The following is a 19,284-nucleotide window of genomic DNA, read 5'->3' on the forward strand; positions in this document are numbered from 1 at the left end:
ATGTGGAAGTGTGCTTAATGGGTACGTGAGCTTAATAGGTACGTTTACCCTATATGAACTAGCTGTTTTAAATATTTTTGTATTTAACATGTTAGTTTATCAGTATATTTGAAAGTATATTATTTAGATTAGTGGTGCTTCCATAGGCTCCCTTTCTATCGCGCGCGGTTTAAAACACCAAATAGTTCTGAAATAGCCTATGACAAGTACAGGGAGTCTCTCTCTTGCAACCCCCCAACACCCACCCACCCATGCACATTAATATCGTCTATCGGCGATCTCACGGACTGGCGATATGACGATTTGAAAAATGACCATTTCGCCCAACACTAATAGAGGTTATTGGTTTGGCTGGATGAAGTATGTAACTGAACTGAATCTGAACATAAAAAAATTTAGAGTGCTGATTTTGGTGTGTTTATTTACCCAAAATGCGAATGGGACACTCCAGTCTTTGCTAATTTCCTGCACTTTAAAGAATAGTCTTTCTGTTCCTGTAAAAGAGAAGTGGTATGGTGTGAGGAAGGCTGACAGGCACAATGGCAAACCCAGTGCTGCTTTCTCACCGGTGAATCACAACAGAGCGTCGCTAAGCTTGTCTGCCGCTTTGGGCAAAGCACAGCTGAGGCAGGTCGAGACGTGCCTATTGATTACCTGTTGTTAGCAACAGAGGAAATGCCAGCAGCTGTGCGTAAAAGCTTTGAAGTGTGTGATGACATTGTCAAGTGGCTAATTTTCTAGGAATCATTTGGAAAATACAGTATGCTGGGACAAAAATGTACAACCTGTTTTCTCAGGCAAAGAGTGACCGTTTCATTCTTGGAAGCAGAAGCCTTTAACTTTGGCTAATTTTTAATCGACTAGCACATGATAGAATTGGAATATTTCAGAATTTCTTTATTAATGTTGTCTGTTTAACACCTTAGAAAACATTAATGCATCCCTATTTTCTGTTGCTTCCCCTTATGTTGATTCTATACTAATTTGGGGAATAAATGTGTAAATATATTTATAATTTCAGGTTTCATTGTTAAATGTGATTAATCACAAAACTTGTATCAGTTACAGATAGTTGTAATGATTTGATTAGAGATGCACCGATCGATCGACCAGGGATCGGAATCGGCCGATTTTCCTCATGATCGGCCCAGATCGGTGATCGGTCGGTCAGTCTCACTTCTTTCCGATTTCGAGCTGATCCGTTTTGTTACCAGCGGCACAGGCAATAACATCAGCCACGCATTCTCACTCTCATCTTTCCGACGACCCCTTCTCTCTCACACACACGTCTCATTCGCTTCGGTTAAATAGTGCTTGTATTGCGCATTATAGTCATTCCCACAGGTTTCGCGCTTATACCAGACGCGCGTGCACCACCACTGATCTATATTAGTGGAGCACACAATCCGCGCTCAGTCTCAAACAGCTTGTGAGCCACAAATACCAAAATGAGTGGCTAACTGCGCTAAAACGTTCAAATGCATACAAAATTATGTCAAAATCACACTGGATATGTTATTTTACATTTGATTACTTTAATTTCTGTAGTATTTCTTACCTGAATAAAAACTTACTTAACCTGAAAAACTTAGTTTCATAGCTCTCTTTATTCTATTGCATTTATTTGTGATGTTGTTTGCCATTTTTTTAATTTGTTCTTATTTTATTACTGAATTTTACTTGTGTTTTTTTATAAAAATAAAACTTTGCGTTGAAGAAAAGTAGATTTTTGTTTGTATATGCTGTCAATTATAGTTCTTAGAAAGAAAATCAGAATCGGCAAAAATCGGTATCGGCAGATCACATTAACGAAAGATCGGAAATCGGAATCGGCCAAGAAAATGGCATCTCTAGATTTGATGTCACAATATTTGGTCATAAATTAGATTTCCATGGTGCTTCTGTTGTTAAAAATGCCAATAATGAAATATTACTTAAATTATTGTTTATTTTATTAATACATTTCTGTAATTATTATTTAAATTATTTTATTTATTTATTCAAATTTGGGGATAAAGTATGTAAATATATTTAAAATATATTTATAATCACATACAAATTTGTGATTAATTAGATAACTTGTATCAGTTCAGTGATTATAATGATTTGAAGAAACAAAATTTGTTTATATTTCATTGAGGTTCAGAGAGACCTTAAGCAGAGTCAAATAAGTCCTGTGATTTAATATTTGTTGGATCACAGGGCTCCAGACTCATTCTTCCCACTGGTCGCTCTTTTGCGACTAACTTTCTCAGTTGGTTGCACAAACACATGATTTGGTTGCAAAATTGTATTTATTTATTACGCTACAACATGGGATTAATCAATGCATGCTAATGAACTTTTATCATAGTTTATAGTTATATGGAATTCGCGATCTTGTTGTCACGTTTTACAAGAAAAGATAATTGTCTGTTGTCTTTTTAAGACTAAAACAAAAGATGTATTCATTGTTATTCTTAATTCGAAAACACAACAACAATATAACAGTAAGATACAATGACAAACTAGTTTACAAAACGTTTATTAACAAAAATGAATAAGATGAGGCATGGCATACACCACATGACGTATTAGTGAGTGACGTGACATGTGGCCAAGTATGGTGACCCATACTCCGAATTAGTGCTCTGCATTTATCCCATCCAAAGTGCACACACACAGCAGTGAACACACACACACCGTGAACACACACCCGGAGCAGTGGGCAGCCATTTTTTTGCTGCGGTGCCCGGGGAGCAGTTGGGGGTTCAGTGCCTTGCTCAAGGGCACCTCAGTCGTGGTATTGAAGGTGGAAGAGAGCGCTGTACATTCACTCCTCCCACCTACAATCCCTGCCGGTACGAGACTTGAACCCGCAACCTTTGGGTTACGAGTCCGACTCTCTAACCATTAGGCCACGACTAATAAATTACAGAACGTTTAGCAAACACTGAGGAATCAAATAAAAAAATAGAATAAAAGAGAGCCTCCACAGCATAAAGTGAGGTAAACAGCAAAGATAACAAGCTTTTCAAAATTAAAACAAAAAGAAAAGTAAAACTACCTTGCTGTCGGTGACAGTGCTTGCATGTTTTTTTTCCCCCACAAGAATACCAACATGTTCACCTTCTCTGGTTTAAGAAGCGGTCTTTTACTTTACTTTAACTTTAAAACCATCCATCGTTTCCTCAATATTCGCGTAATTTTTACTGCGCGCACCTTCACGCTTGTGCTGACGCGGCAAGTATAAACCAGGCTGAGTGAGCGGGTATACCTGAGAGGATGATAGAATAGCGGGTGAAGGGAAGTGAAAAAAGAGACCGACTAGATGCGCCGTTAACAAAATCGCCTGTGCATTAATTTTTAAAAATAATTATATTCAAATTTTGCAGTCGCACCAGTGCGACCTCTAAAAAAAAAAAACAGCAGGAAAAATGGTCGCAAAATGCAACTATTTGGTCGCAGTCTGGAGCCCTGGATCAGTGTGTCATTAATTTGATGCACCTTCAAGCTGGTAATTCAATAAAATCCTGTTGCATTTTGTCCCTGTGAGCTAAGGACATCATGTTCACATCTTTAATTTGAAGACATCCATCTGTCAGTATAACTTGTTGAGATCTAAATGTGTCAGACCTGTCAGCCATGTGTGCGTGTTCATGAGAACTGTGTTGACTTTCTTGCCGATGGGACTGAGAAGTGGTGGGTTAGGGGCTGTTAGCAGCCTTCGTTCTCACACTGTAGTGTGAGGCTTGTTGGTAGTTGGGTGAGATTATGTTAAACGGCTCTGATCAGAGACAAAGGGGCAGGCGAAGAGCACAAGTGAAACATGAAGAGACTGAGCGTGAAGCGTGGCTGGGCCAACACGCAGGCCGAGCGTGGGAGGGACGGCGACTCGCTGCTGGAGCTCTTGGAGTGAAATAGACCCTGGACGGAGGGCCATCAGCAGGGGGCTCATCCCGAACAATGTGTGTGTGCCTCTCTGGCGGTATCCCCACCGAAACAATGCCCCTCAGTTCCCCCTGAGCAGTTTTCATGCATACTTTTTAAAATCCCATTGTTTTGACAGCACTGAAGTGTTTGGGGGCCCAGATGATGCATTATTCATAACAGAGTGAGAACGGGTTTGGAAAACACCGGTTGCTATGCTGGCATGAAGACGTCCCGGGACCCCAACCAGCTCTGACACATGACATAGTCCCCTGTGTGCTGGGCCCCATTTGGGTGGATGCAACATTCCATCTGTCCTTTTGGGAGTGGATCAGTCCCTGTCATTCAAACGGGCCTGTCCTGCATGTCAAGCCACACTTTGATAAATCAAACATATTTATATCAAAAGCGCTTTGGTTGTGCTTCTCAGATGGGGCGGCACAAGCATCATCATTAAAAAAAAAACAGCTTAATCAGAGCAGGCATTTCTGTCTGTGACATGCTGCTTGACCCCTCACCAGTAATTAGGAGGGCAGTGAGGGGAAGACCTAAGCTAGGGTGGGGGCTTCTGATGGAGGCATTTTGTCTGAGGGACATTTAAAGTCAGAGAGGAGAGAGGACACTCTTGAGCAGGCTATCGCTGGGGCTAGAGCCTCCTCTCCTCTTACCGCACTGGAATCCTGACAGGTTGAAGACGTGCACCTGGTCGCCCAGGTGGAGGAGGAAGGTCATTGTGGTGGTGTGCTAATGGAGGATCTTTTTGTGACCTTAATGCATGACCTTATTTGGCTTTTTTACATACTGGTGTCTTGCCCTGCATCACAACACTCTTATGATACCTCAAGATAGAGGCCTGCATGGAATGGATTTTTTTTTTAGTTCTGTTCTCCTCTTCTCCCAGACAAAATGTGTTCTATTTTGTCCCGTTCCTCCCCATATTTTTCATGTTTTGTCCCGCTCTTGCCCATAAAAGCCCACATGGAGATCTACATGGATCTACGTATATTCTGTCTTGCTCTGGTGCCATAGACATTTGTTTCCATTTCCCCCAACACATGACACGTCAAACCTTATCTTGTTGCATTTGTTGCTGCATTCAATCAAAAACTCTGAAAATACCAACCTTGAACCTGTAATTTATTTTTGTTGCTGAATAGACAAATTGCATTCGGTACTTAAGATACATTTGAGTAACCTTTATTTCATTTTTTGATATTATATTTTGAGGGAGACCATTACCCACTTTCTGCACACAAATCAGTATCTTCCATCCTGCACATGCATTCAGCAATTCAAATTTTGTCTCATGCCACACTTTGTTGATCTCAAGAATAAGCAGAGGCGAACCATATCCTTTCTTGGATTTGTTCAGTATAACACAATTTCTCTTTTTTTTGGATATGATGTCTGTTGTGGGAAAAACAAAATCTTACAAAGAATGAAAATTCTTATCTTAAAATTCTAATTCTTAATTATAAAATTAATTTGATAATTGTATCAAATACATCAAATTATATATCAAATTAATTTGATAATTTTTTACAAATCTCTAACCCCTTACTTGTTTGTTTATTAAATATTTTGGCTAATTTGATTATGCATTCAGCTCATTTTACTTCTGCAGGATTTCAGAAATTTTCCCACAAAATCAAAGCAGGAAACCTCAGCAATTTCCTCCTGGGCCTTGCTTTCGCTAACATGATAAAAGCAATAAAAGGTATCTTCATGTTAATCTGTTTTTTTGTGATCCATTTTGTCGGTCGCTTAGTTTTGATTTCTGCAGCATGACCCCAGTTAGCCCCGCCCACAAAGAAGACTCATTGGCCAGAAGTACTATTTTTTTCTTCCTTTTTTCTTTATAGTGGGAGAAGTGATCCTCTTTCTTTGCCATCAAACTCACACATTAGGGTTGTGCGGATAGACAATAGTATCGAGTATCGATGATAGTCAAAGATATTGCATGTGGCTGATGCCTTTGATGATAGCAAGACGATTATTATTATTATTATTATTATCAGGCTAGTAATGCTATCTAATTAGTATTTGTTCCATCATATTTCATCACTGAAGTTTTGTTGTTCAGTGCGCACGCTCGCTGCTCTCTCGCAAATTCTCTCATCATAAGCAACAAAGTGCAGATGTACGTGCATTCTAGTATAAGAGATTTATTCACCATACAGTGGAGACAGCTTCACTGATTATAACGGGAGAGTTTTTTTTAAGTTCTTTGCTCGTTTTCTGTTGCTGCTGTTTGAATAACTGAGGAAATGTAAGCATTATAATTAGTAACTTACAATGTTTCTTTTAAATTGTTTAAATCATGTTAAATAAAAATTCAGTCATATTAAAAACATTTTATGACATGACATCCTAACATTAGGCTGCTTTTAGACTTACCCTGGATTTGGTCCACTCTCCGGCTATGAAACTAAGTAAATAATTAAATAAATTAGCATGATAAGTTTGTGTATCGGCGATCTCACAGGCTGACGATAGGATGATATGACTGTGGAGCATATCGCCCAACACTAAAACACATACCTTCCACGTTGTAACTTTGCACTCATAAAGCTTCTGTCTCATCCTTGTGGCATGATGTACATCTGCACAGAGAGGATAAAAAACAGATGCTCCTGCTATCAAAACTCTTTGAAGTTTGAACCCTTTGCAACATTCAGTAGATATGAAGTCATCCCCTGCACACACAGCCAAACGACCGTTCACTTCATCCTAATGCAAACAAGAGAGATTGTGGTGTTCGTTTATGGGTGCACGTGGTGTAAACAAACATTTTTTATCTTAATATTTGTTTACATCGATACTAATTATTTATAGTTTGAAAAACATGTACAATAATATTTTGAAACTTGATAATTAATATTTGAAACCTATTTGGTTATTTGAAGGCTAGGTGTTTGTTTGGATTCTAGCAATTCACATATAACCTTTTTCAGACTAAGCAAATTTGGTGTGAATAGTTTTGGTTTAAATAATTGTGAATGTTTTGTTATTTAGTTATAGCAAACCTGGCAGCCTTTCAAGTAAACATGAAATCAAAGGTGACCACTTTATTTTCTCTACAGATGACCTTTATTTAGGCTACATGGACTTTTGATATTTGATGATTATGATGTTATGAGGTTAAAAGATAAATGTAGCCCTTTAGCCAACATTTGATCTGGCTCCATTCTGGTATGGAAAGTCCACTTTTCATTCAGTCACAGTCAATTCCCAGTGGATAAAACCAAGTCCCACCCTGCATTTTTTTCTTGTTTAATATCCTGTTTCAATTGAATTTGCATTACAGAAGTGGATTAACATTAAAAGGGGTTTCACATTGATTTTAAAGTTGTTTGCATACGTCTGCTTATTTTAGAAATATGGAAGTAGTGACACAGGCACACTTGTTATTTCCCAAAAACATTCAGGTAGCTTCATTCAGTGTTTCCAACAAAACTACAGTAAAACAGTTATGTTATGAAATATTGTTACAATTTAATTTGAAGTGCCCCTATTATGGCATTTTTAAGGTTCCTAGTATTGTTTTGGGAGTCTCCTACAATAGGTTTACATGCATGCAAGGTCAAAAAACGCTTTTGTTTTTTCAAAATATGAATTTAATATCACCTAATTTTCCAAAGATTCTGAAATGATTAGTTCAAAGCAGTTCTAAAATTCAGTCTCTCTAAACCGCTCCTTTCCGTGAGCCTACTCTGCTTTGATTGGTCAGATGGCCCAGTCTGTTGTAATTGGTCTACCGCGTACAGCGTGTTTCGGAAATGTTATCCCACGTTGAACTTCCCAAAGCCCCTTTCACACTGAGCGTTAATCACGGAAATTGCCAGAGTGCCTTCTGTGTGAACGCAAACACGTCACGGGATTGATCCCGGAAACGATCCCAGGCCAGAATTGGGACCTAGTAACAACCAAGTCCCGGAATTGAGACCCGGAATGATCCCTGTCTGAAAAAAAGCCAGGACCAATGCCGTAAAGGGTGTGTCGTAATGATGATGCACGTTATCGTGCGACTCTTTTACCAGGTGTTTTGAAGGCAGATCAGTGTTCACGATAAAAAAAAATGTGCAAACTGAAATGAAGCAGAGATCAGGGAGCTCCGCGCTAAAGCTGAGATGGTTCGCCAGCTTAGTGGAACAGTAAGCATCACATTACACGTCACATCGTAATGTCACCAGTGGCGGTTCGTGGGTTTTAAAATAGAGGAGGCACACTAATTGTATTGGTCTGGGATCCCTGCCGATGTCACATGTCTTTATGGGATCTTTATGGGATGTGTGTGAACGCATACACAGATTCCGGAAAATCACTGGCAGTATGAATGAACTAAAATCAAACGATCCCAGGACAAATCTCTGGCCACATTATCCGCATATTTTCCGGAATCTCTGTGTGAAAGAGGCTCAAGATTAGAGAAGCAGTCTTCAATAAAATGATGGGAACACAAAAAAAGATTGGGCTTGTACTGCTGTGGTACAGTGGAAAAAAAGCAATTTTAACTAGAGGTTAAATCCACCGATAGTGGATTTTACCGATACCGATAGCAAGGTTGGACCACACTGGCCGATACTGATTAATCAACCGATGGATAAAATGGATACTGAACGAAAACTAAAAAAGTGCTTTGCTATTAAAAAAAAAGTACTGAACCATACTTTGTACATGAATAAAAAATATTAATATTAAATATACAGTACATTGATCATTAAAGTTAGTTCATAGTTCATTAATGTTAACAGAAGCATCTTCAAAATTAAAAAATGTATTAGGCTAGTAGATGTTGAAATGAACACACTCTAACTATGGCCATCTTTAAATATCTACATAAAGGCCATAGCATTGAAATTACATACATATGGATATTGTATGTATACTCTCACACTTAATTGCTTCTATTCTAGAACACGTGATGATTTTCTAATCAAAATAACAAAATATGGCAGTCGCATACCGGGCAAAATGCGCAGCGCCGTGTAGACAAACTCACAGGTATCACACACACCAGACGTGTCACGTTTAGTTCAAGCAGCAGTCTAAAACAGTTTTATTTAATCACTTCAAGAATGATAAAAAAAGTGGCTTATTGACTTTGAAGTTCGGTATTTAAAAAAAAAAAGAGCAAAACGGAAAGAAAAAGTGCAATTTATATTATAGCTCTCTATATGAAGCATACAGACTTTATTAGAGCCAAACGTTTTGCTGAAAAATGCACAATACACAATCTTCCAGCCCAGAGTGAAGTCATTATGTACATTAATAACGATTTATGACAAATATAATATAATTTAATGGAAAACTGTGTGAATGGCACTCTACGGCATGGCAGATTTTCTGTCGGCTGAATGAACATCAGTTTGCTTTCTCACATCAAAGCTTTAAATCTGCAACTTTGCTGTCTAACAAATGCATTAATGTGACCAGCTGGATATAAACTAATGCAAATAGATGGTAACAATCATGACATTAAGCATTTGGGTCGGACTTGTGTGTGTTTTTTTGGTTGTTTTAACCATTTGAGGTGCTGCTAATGTTTGCGTCCTCTCGGCATTGATAACAAACATACTGCTGTTCTTTCTCCACTAATGCAGCATCTAGTCAACAAATTAATTACTTAGTAATGATATGAAAAAATGCACTATAGTGTACTGTATCCACACCATTAAGTTGTCTGCTTTAAATCCTTAAATCTGCACGTCTGAAGTGACCCACTCTGTGCAGCGCGCAGTGTCACGTGTCAAAACAAACAGCACGTGGTGTCAGTGATTCCGCCTCTAGAGGCCGCTCTCGCTCTCGTACTGTATGATGACAGCGGACCTTCTCAGCCACTCCAGCAACAGACGCAACCCTAAAAATCTATCGGGATGGATTTTTGCTGATAGTTCCAGCAATCAACTATTGGTGCCGATTAATCGGCAAAACCGATACATCAGTCGACCTCTAATTTTAACCACTCACCGCTGACAGCCTCATCTTTCAGAAGTGAAAATAAAACAAATGTACTTTCACAGCGTAGGACACAGTGTCTTCTCGACACGAACAAGCTACAGTGTTTGAGGGGAGGTCAAGTTATTCGTGGCCGGCCAATGTAGAACATAGGCGAGCATTATGCAAATGTGTTACCCTGTGATGTGTAGCTGTTACAGAAGTGGGATTCATATTACTGATGACTCGTTTAGGCTTTTCAGAGTCATCTTTAGAGTTTTCAGAGTCGATTCTTTTTTTTGGGAGACAATAACTTTATTTATTGTGCACTTTTGGCTTTACAACTTTGCAGATTGTTTACATTCACATACAGCTACATTACACACTGCATGGAAGGCAATATTCGAAATGGCATAATAGGGGCACTTTAACAATTAAATAACCTATTTTAATATGATTAAATGTAATTTATTCCTGTGACAGTAAAGCTGAATTTTCAGCAGCAATTTCCTCCAGTCTTCAGTATCACATGATCCTTTAGAGATTTGAAATATTTTCAATGTTAAATAAGTTGTGCTTCCTAATATTTTTGTTGAAACCATGATACTTTTTTTCAGGATTCTTTAAAGAATAGAAAGTTCAAAAGAACATTATTTAATTGAAATGTAAATCTTTTGTAACATTGCATATCTCTACTGACACTTCTGATCAATTCAATGCAAAAACAGGAAAGAAGCCAAAAGTCAAAACTCTCTAATCTTCATGATAGCAGTACTGCCGTGCAGTCAGCAGTAATGAAGTACCACACTCTATCTCTCTCATACAAAAAATCTGTTATCGCACATCTGGATAGGTGTGCATAGCTGTTGTTATGTTTGTCTCAGAGTACTTTTCTTAGCCAGCTCTCGAGTGCACAAAGCAGCATCTGCATCTCAGCCAAAGCGCAGCCTCATACTCTGCTCATCATCTCTAACCACATGGGCATGCACCGTCACAGAACAAGAGTGCTGTTAGGATGTATTAGTGTCACACGTGCCATTTCATGTGCACTTTGAGGAGGTTTCACAAGGGTATCTTTAAACTGACTCAAAATTTCAAACCTTTCAATGTTGCTGCTGCACCAATATTGTTTTAAATGTGTGCATCTTCAAAAACCTGTGGAGGAAGTTGAGCTGATGACATTGTGGTCTCTGTCTGTATGTTTGTCACCCACAGAAAACCAAGAGTGCTCGCAGCACGTGGTCAACGAGCGACTTGGGGAGCTGGCACGTGTGTTGAAGACCGTCATTGGCAAGCACCAGGCACTGAACTCGTCAGAAATTCTTGGTGCTACAGGCACTGTCATCGCCAAAGTCAAAGGTGAGCATCCTCCTTCAGCTCCACCCCAATTAAGAATCAACAGCTTAGAATTGATCTTGTCTTTTAAAAAATGGTCTGTTTCATTGTTTGTGTATGTATTCACACGTTACTGGCGTGGAGTGCTGAAAGGCAAAACATTCATAGAACTGCAGCACAGACATGTAATTTTTCTATCTGTTTCAAGCCATGAATATTTAATCACCTCTAAAAAGAAGAAAAACTTAGGATGTTGCATTCATCTTTTAAAAAGGAGATAATGCTTAATGTGGCTTAATGGATAAAGACAGTGATTTTGGTTGGAAAATATATATATACTGTATATATATATAAAAAAAAATTCCACCACTGCATCACTATTTTAGCTCTTGTTTTTATCTCAGATGTTATATAATATGAAGCCATATTTTTGTATTGATGGCAGACTTCTTATTCATGTGTTAAGAAAGATTAATTTTCAAGAAAGGAAAAAAGTTAAAAAAAATGCATGTAATAAACGGTCACTCACTAGATTATCAATATAAAGACATTACTGCATGGTTATGTGATATATAAACATGCACAGGAATGTCCATGTGTACATCAGTGCAGTTTGCAATCCAGATTGCGGCTGCAGAAGAGGGAACAGATGATTTTTGTGCTATACGGACATAGTGAATGTTTCTTATTGGTTATCCACATAATTTCTAGCTGTTTTCAACTGTATGTTTTCACTTTGGCACCATTGATTTGGCCACTAGAGTATCATCCTTTGCCACTAGAGGGCCAGTGACCCCACTGAGCTCCTATGTGTCCTTTAAAGTCTCTTTATTGTTTCTGTCAAAGGTAAGTCTGAAGAGTTTAAAAGAGGAAAATAATGTGATTGTCTTTTTTTGACATGCCTGAGGCCTTCGCCTTTTTTTTTTTTTTTTTACCTTTTGAATGAGGAAGTTGAGAAGAAAGGCCAGTCATCTCAGATAGCCGCCTCAAGTTACCTGTATGACTGACATTCCAGAGTGTGCTTCCCATTCGCGCTTGCATTTTAACACCCCACATCCATGTCAGCCGTCTGTCTTTCTCCTGATGGAATGCTATGAACTTCAGGAAATCAGATGCACATATTTTTCCCCCATTTACTCTCAGTACGTGTGGTCTTCTACCTTTTAAAAAAAAAAAAAAAAAAAAAAAACGCTGCATAGTTTTGCTGAAGAATCTCTCAGGGGCGCAGCAAAAAAAAGTGTCAAGTGTCTCAAGTTATTGAAATTCTTTCTTCCCCCGCCCCTGTCTAGAGTGAGTCAGTGACTTGCTGTATTTTTATCTTTGCTTCTGATCTAAGGAGACTCTGTTATCTCAGGTATTTTATCCTATCTTATGACGCATTGCACCTGATAAAGTGATTCCTGCATGAGGTACTTTGCCACAAGTATATGGTAAGAATCATTCTTAGATATTTTCAGAAGAAAATTATTTAACTCAGATTAAAAAAAAAAAATCTTTCCAATGATGCAGAAAATGCTTTTGAGGGTTTTTTTTTTTTTTGAGAGAGAGAGAGAGAGAACTGCTTTCTGAATGTAGCCATGCCCGTATTTGAGCTATGAAGGGGGCAGAAGTGGAAGCATTGTTGTGGAACTGCAGGATGTCCTGAGGAAGAAGTCGGCGTTCCATTGCAGGGGCCACTGAGCCGCCCGCCTGCATTCAGAAGCAGAGAAGCATGCACCAGGAGCCACGCACCTCTCACGCTCTCGTCTCCAGTGCCGTCTCTTCTGCTCACTTTGTAGCTGTGAGTATGAGTGGCAGTTGAGGGTGAGGATTCCCACCTCCACCGACAGTCGCTGCGTTTTGTGTGACATCCAACCAAAAAAAGCGCCCATGCGGAACGGGAAACTACAGATGATGTTGCTTTTTTACATGGCCTCGTCACATTTTCTTGTATGTGAGGAAAAAGTGGAAGTCGAGCTCCATTGAATCATTGTGAACTAGGCTGTGCCGTTAGTTCCTGAAGTTCTGGGCGAGTTTTGCCTGTCGTTAATCTATGCTTTACCATATCGAACCTGGATATGACTGCAAGTGCAAGTTAAAGGAGTTGGTAAGTTCGGTGAAAGTTGTTTGAACGACTGCTGAATGTTTTGAGAGTTCAAGCTTTGTCAGTGTTTCCTGTAAAGGGGAGGCTCAGCTAGCAGACAGGAAGCTCTTGGTAAATGCAAGTTTCGCCTCTCTGAGACGTTTCTTCTTGTCTGTCACATATCTGATTTTTAAAATTAAGATTTAATATCAATTTTATGTTAATTTGTCTTCTATCAGCTCAAAACATGGCAAACTGTGCATCAACGTGCTGGGTCATCTGGCCTCTTTTTGAAACAATGAAATCAGTTTATGAAGAAAGCCGTCCGTTGATTTATTTACATGCTAACTATTCAGCATTTGTTTTGTGCTCTAGGGAAGCACAACCTGATTACAAAGCAGCATTAGACGCTAATAAAGGAATAACTTGTGGAGGTTCCTTTTCTTTGTGCACCACATTGTACAGAACGAGTCTGACTTTACAGCATACTAAAATGACTCTCATGTGGAATGAATGAATTCTATATTATCAGAGAGTGTTGTAGCTACTAATCAGTCCTCAATAGCTGTGGTGGTCCACTGTTGAGGGATTCATAATTCCACAGTAAGATCTAGGTCTAAGCCCGTACTGCTCATCATCATTTGTTGAGAATTGTAATTTTGGTGCAGACTTTTGTGCCGTTTGGCGACACTTCTCATGTGGTCTATCACTTCCCACAGGCGTGAACGTCAAGGAAGTCAATAAAGAAAACAAAGACACAATATTTAGCGAGATACACACATCAATCGATACTTTGGCATTCACCTTTGGCAATGTGTGAGTACCATAGCTCTCTATTCTGTAGTCATATGTATATTCTGAATGCTCTCCGTCTGTATAGAGTAACTTTCAGTTTCCATGGCCAGTTTTACTGTATTCGTCAGCTGTGCATTCTGTTGTCACTCTGAATTGCTGATGAAATGTACTTGTGTCATGTTGCAACATTACTTAAAATGAAAATTCAATTACTCATCCTCATGCTGTTCCAAACCCATAAGAGATTCTTAAAACACAAATCCGAGAGATTTCAGTCCCTCCCTTGAAAGTCCACGCAACCACAATTTTGACACTTCAAAAGTTCATAAAGACATCATAATCCATATAAATCCAAGTGGTTTAAGAAGTCCACCAAAGAGACTTGATCGCTTTATATGATGAACAGATTTAATTTAGTCTTTAATTCACCTATAAACATTGATCAACGTACATACATAGAGCTCATCAAATATGGTCAGCAGAAGCACAACCATGCTTGTGTGAAATGCGAGGACAAATCTTTTTGGTTCTCACACGTCAAGCAAGTACATTTGAGCTTCTGTTTACCATATTTGATATGTTTTCAGTTGTTAGACAAAATGATCAGAGAATATTAAACGTATCTTAATTTGTGATTCGAAGATAAACAAAAGTCAAGCAGGTTAGGAATGATGTGAGGGTGAGTAAATGATGACAGAATTTTCATTTTTGGGTGAACTAACCCTTAATACTGCTCACATTCTTGATTTAAAATGAGCTATTTGTAATGAAAAATAGCACCATAATATTCTAACCTTATTATGTACGTTCAAGTTATGTTATGTGCAGTGACTTGTCTTTCTTTTCCACTTCAGAGTGTCTGACTTCCTTATGGAAGATGTGGACAGTGGCTCCAGGTTGGGGTACCCCCAAGCCAGAAGAAGTCGTGTAAGTTATCACCTCCATGGCCTTCAAAGGTCCTTGAAAAATTAGTTCACAAAAAAGTCATTATATACTCACCTCATGTTGTTCCTAACCCATGTGCTATTTTTTCAGTGGAACACAAAAGGATAATTTTGCTCTTCACACAACTCTTTTCCATACAACAACAGTTCATAGTGCCCACGTCTGCCAATACAAAGCACCGTTAAATGTCTTCCATGCCTTCTGGAGCCATACAATAGCTTTATGTGAAAAGCAGACTGAAATTTAAGCCAGTATTCTCTATTATAAACAACAGTATCATATGGCTTCAGAAGGCTTGAAATACTCCACCATTCAAAAGTTTGGGGTCTGTAAGATTAGAAATGTTTTTAATGTTTTTGACAGAAGTCTTATGCTCACCAAGGCTGCATTTATTTTAAAATGTCATTTATTCTTGTGGTTTGGTGCTCAGGAAACTTAATAATTTCATATTATTATCAGTGTTGAAAACACAGTTGTGCCGCTTAATATTTTTGAGGAAACTGTGATACATTATTTTTTTCAGGATTCTTTGATAAATAGAATGGTCAAACAGCATCTATTTGAAATAGAATACTTTTGTAACATTATATATGTTTTTACTGTCACTTATGATCAATTTAATGCGTCCTTGCTGAATAAAAGTAGTAGTTTGGCTTAGTTTTATGGCATTTGCATGATTTTTATTTCCTTTTTGCTGCTTGACGGGTGCAGTTACTATGAACTGTCGTATGGAAAAAAAGATGCACGAAGCTTCTACAGAATCCTTTTGTGTTCCACAGAAAAATAACTAACATATTTTTTAAAACAAGTGTGAGTAAATAATGGCATTTAATTTTTTGATGAACCATCCCTTTAAGTTTAGAGCTCTGCTTTGAAAATAATGAAACCAGGCTGGCCCTTGTGATTTAAAGAGCATGGTTTTCAAGCTTTGATTAACTGAGACATTGAGAGACAAGATAAAAGAGAAGCACTCAAAAGAAGCACCTTTTCATCCCTCACCTGTCATCAAACTTCTCGTCCTGTGTGAAACGTTTTTCTCTTTTTCTCCTCTAGTCTTTTGAAAACCTCTCTGAAGATTCAGGAGGCTGCAATCAAAATGATCTGGCAGGTAAATGGATTTCCTTTCTTTCTCCTTTTTGTCTTCCATCCTTCTAGCACGGATTTCATCACAAAGCAAGCAGGCTCTTGCCACTGAGGTGTTGAAGAGAATCTCATCACATATTGTATGTGCCTCAGAGCAACAGTAATGCAAACTTCAACAAAGTTTTCTAGTTAAACAAACCACACATGAAAAGTGTTGTTCTAGCAGAGAGACAAATGAGCTGCACTGACATAGGTCATAATCAACAAGAGAGCTCTACACACCCTGTACCTTCACACTTGTGTTGTTTTTCATATAGTCTAACATTCTTCTTGTTTGCCAAATGGTTGACATTCTTTGGGTTTTTTTGGTCGTTTGTATGAGGAATGGGAACCACATGTGGCTTTTTGGGCGAGGTGCTTGGATTCAGCGCAGCTGAGTTTCGTGTCAGTGCATTTGGCAAAGGTTAAAGCACAGGTTTTACAAGATGACCTGATTTTACGAGATGTACACACATCTAATGCTACCACAGATTAGTGTCAGTTTTAGAAAGACCTCTTTTTCTTTTAAGTCAATGGGATGGTATATGTTTATTCCTCTTAAAAGCAAGTTTGTCACCAATTTAAGGGCTGTCGCTGCTTTTAATAAAGCTGACTTGTAACATTTGCCTTGTAACTTTTGGCCTATAAACCCTGTAGGGTGGTAATATTTAAAAGTAGATTTTAAATGACAGTTTTAGAGAGTGGAGAGACTGAGGTTGAGGAAATATAAATGTCTTCAAAGGGTACCTCTGTATTTTCAGCAGTTTTTTTTTTTTAAACAATGTGGAGTGTTTGTGTGTTCATATGCAGTGTTCTGGGTTTATAGATCCTGCTCTGTCCCCAGAGCTGTCCACCGTGGAGCAGGTGGACCTCCTTCTACTGAAGAATGACAGTGGAGTAGAGTCGGCTTTGCTCTACGCCAAGGCCTGGTCCAAATACACCAAAGACATGTTGGCCTGGGTGGAGAAACGCCTCAGTCTGGGTCAGTCCATTCTTAAAGCCCGATCTTTTATTCTGAGTCTTCATTGTTGAACTTTAGTGTTTCATATGGTATCTCTGTATTTGACAGACATGGAATGTGCCAAAAGCTTTGCCAAGATGGCAGAATCCGCAAAGGCAGTGGCAAGTCAGCAGGTGATGGTCTTTTGTTTTGATTAAATGTGATGTATATGATGTACTGCCATTTAAATTTTTGGGAAGAATTTTGAAAGAAATTAATACTTTTATTTGACAAGAACATAAAATGAATAAAATTTGTTAGTAAAGAAATTCATAATGTATATCTATTTCAAATAAATACTGTTCTTCTGATCTTCCTATTCATCAGAACAATCCTGAAAAAAAATATTTCATGGTTTCCATAAAAATATTAAGCAGCACAACTCTTTTCAACAATAATAATAAGAAGAAATGCACCAAATGAGAAGCCAATCAGCATATTAGGATGATTTCTGAAGAATCATGTGACATTGAAGGCTGGAGTAATGACTTCTAAGTATTCGGTTTTGCCATCACAGGAATTAATAGGAATACGTTTTAGAATATATTCAAATGGAATATAGTTATCTTAAATTGTAGTAATATTTAACAATATTGCTCTTTTTTTAATGTATTTCTGATCAAAAAAATCAGCCTTGTGAGCATAAGAGACTTCTTTCAAAAATACATTCAAAAATCTTACTGATCTCAAGCTTTTGAATGGTAGTGTATTTGATTTTGGGCCTTTAAGTGACATTATTTTGTTACCCTGTTTCTAAAGGACTTCATGCCTTTCCGGGATATTTATGTCTCTGCCTTTAAAAATGAGATTGAGTACAATCAGGCTCTGCTCCAAACAGCTGCAGCTCTACAAACCAACAAATTTATACAGGTATGATCAGATAAATCTGCTATACATTTTTTATCTAACTAACAAATCATTTCCTTTAATTCCACAAAATTCCCATAATTCCAACAGCCACTGCTGGCCCGCAAGACCGATCTGGACAAGCAGAGGAAAGAGATAAAGGAACAATGGCAAAGAGAGTTAAAGAAAATGGTGCATATGATTATTTGAATTCTTTGAATTTCATCACTAACATTTCTTTAGAACCGCTAGTGCTTAATAACCCACATGTTTTCAGAGCGAGGCCGAGAGCGCTTTGAAGAAGGCTCGACTGCTGAAGGTGCAGAAGAGGGAGGAGTACGAGAAGGCACGCAGCTCCACCAGCCGCACCGAGGAGGAGCAGCCATCAGCAGGAGGCAGGACTCTAGAGAAGAAACGGAGGGTGGAGGAAGAGGCCCTACAGAAGGTACTGCAGAAACTGCACTATAAAGAATTTTAAAACTTCAAATTCAACTCCAACATGATCACAGACTGCACGAACACACACACCCTTATGTTTATTGAGCTTCAAAGTGGTGACGAGAAACACAGAGTTTGTGGGAATTTGTTTGAATTTCCTTAACGCCTGACGTACTGTCTGAAAATTTGCCATATAATCTAAACATTACTGTTGCTATAACAACCCAGACACCCAGCAACTACATAGCATCACACCTTAGCAAACGAATGAGCATTTTCTTCATAAAAGGGAACATTTTTGCAGTCCTGTTTGGTGACGTTGGTGGCACAGAAATGACACACTTTGGCTTAAGAAAGGCAAGGAAAATCACTATGCTTTTGTTTTGTTTTGTTTGGCTGATCGTCTGTTTTTGTGGTGACTCTAGGCAGAGGAAGCACAGGAGCAGTATAAAGCCTGTGTGGCCGATCTAGAGGCAAAGAAGGTCAGCCTGTCAAACACTAAGCGTGAGATCCTCACTCAGATTCGGAAGCTGGTCTTCCAATGTGACCTGACCCTCAAATCGGTCTGTATCCATGTCACAACAACACTAAACTACAGTTCAAATGTTTGGGGTCTGTACGAGTATTGAATGTTTTTGAATTGAATCAAAAATAATGTAAAATTGTGAAATATTATTACTGTTAATTAAAATGTAATTTATTCCGGCAGTGACAAAGCTGAATTCATTACTGCAGTCTTCAGTGTCACATGATCCTTCAGAAATCATTCTAATATGCTGATTCGCCGCTCAAGAAACATTTCTTATTATCAATGTTGAAAATGGTTGTGCTGCTTCATGTTTTTCGGAAACCGTGAAATGAATTGAAATTTCAAAAGAACAGCGCTTTTTTAAAT

At 38.4% G+C, this 19,284-nt stretch overlaps 1 protein-coding gene across 4 annotated transcripts in view; it reads left to right on the top strand.

The window, feature by feature from the left end:
* Positions 1-19,284, top strand: part of LOC107680050 (rho GTPase-activating protein 29) — a 62,991-nt gene that overhangs the window by 31,980 nt on the left and 11,727 nt on the right. For 2 of the 4 annotated variants that reach the window (XM_016475809.1, XM_016475810.1), the window contains exons 3-12: positions 11,062-11,205; positions 13,963-14,059; positions 14,893-14,965; positions 16,037-16,091; positions 16,932-17,087; positions 17,175-17,239; positions 17,865-17,975; positions 18,063-18,143; positions 18,229-18,396; positions 18,815-18,952. In XM_016475809.1, the coding sequence (XP_016331295.1) occupies positions 11,062-11,205; positions 13,963-14,059; positions 14,893-14,965; positions 16,037-16,091; positions 16,932-17,087; positions 17,175-17,239; positions 17,865-17,975; positions 18,063-18,143; positions 18,229-18,396; positions 18,815-18,952 (1,088 nt within the window). Of the gene's footprint in view, positions 1-11,061; positions 11,206-13,193; positions 13,268-13,962; positions 14,060-14,892; positions 14,966-16,036; positions 16,092-16,931; positions 17,088-17,174; positions 17,240-17,864; positions 17,976-18,062; positions 18,144-18,228; positions 18,397-18,814; positions 18,953-19,284 lie in introns of those variants that run through there. The other 2 variants (XM_016475811.1, XM_016475812.1) reach the window with 2 other exon arrangements.

The sequence above is a fragment of the Sinocyclocheilus anshuiensis genome, unplaced genomic scaffold, assembly GCF_001515605.1.
Source record: "Sinocyclocheilus anshuiensis isolate Anshui unplaced genomic scaffold, SAMN03320099.WGS_v1.1 scaffold1105, whole genome shotgun sequence".
NCBI lineage: Eukaryota > Metazoa > Chordata > Actinopteri > Cypriniformes > Cyprinidae > Sinocyclocheilus > Sinocyclocheilus anshuiensis.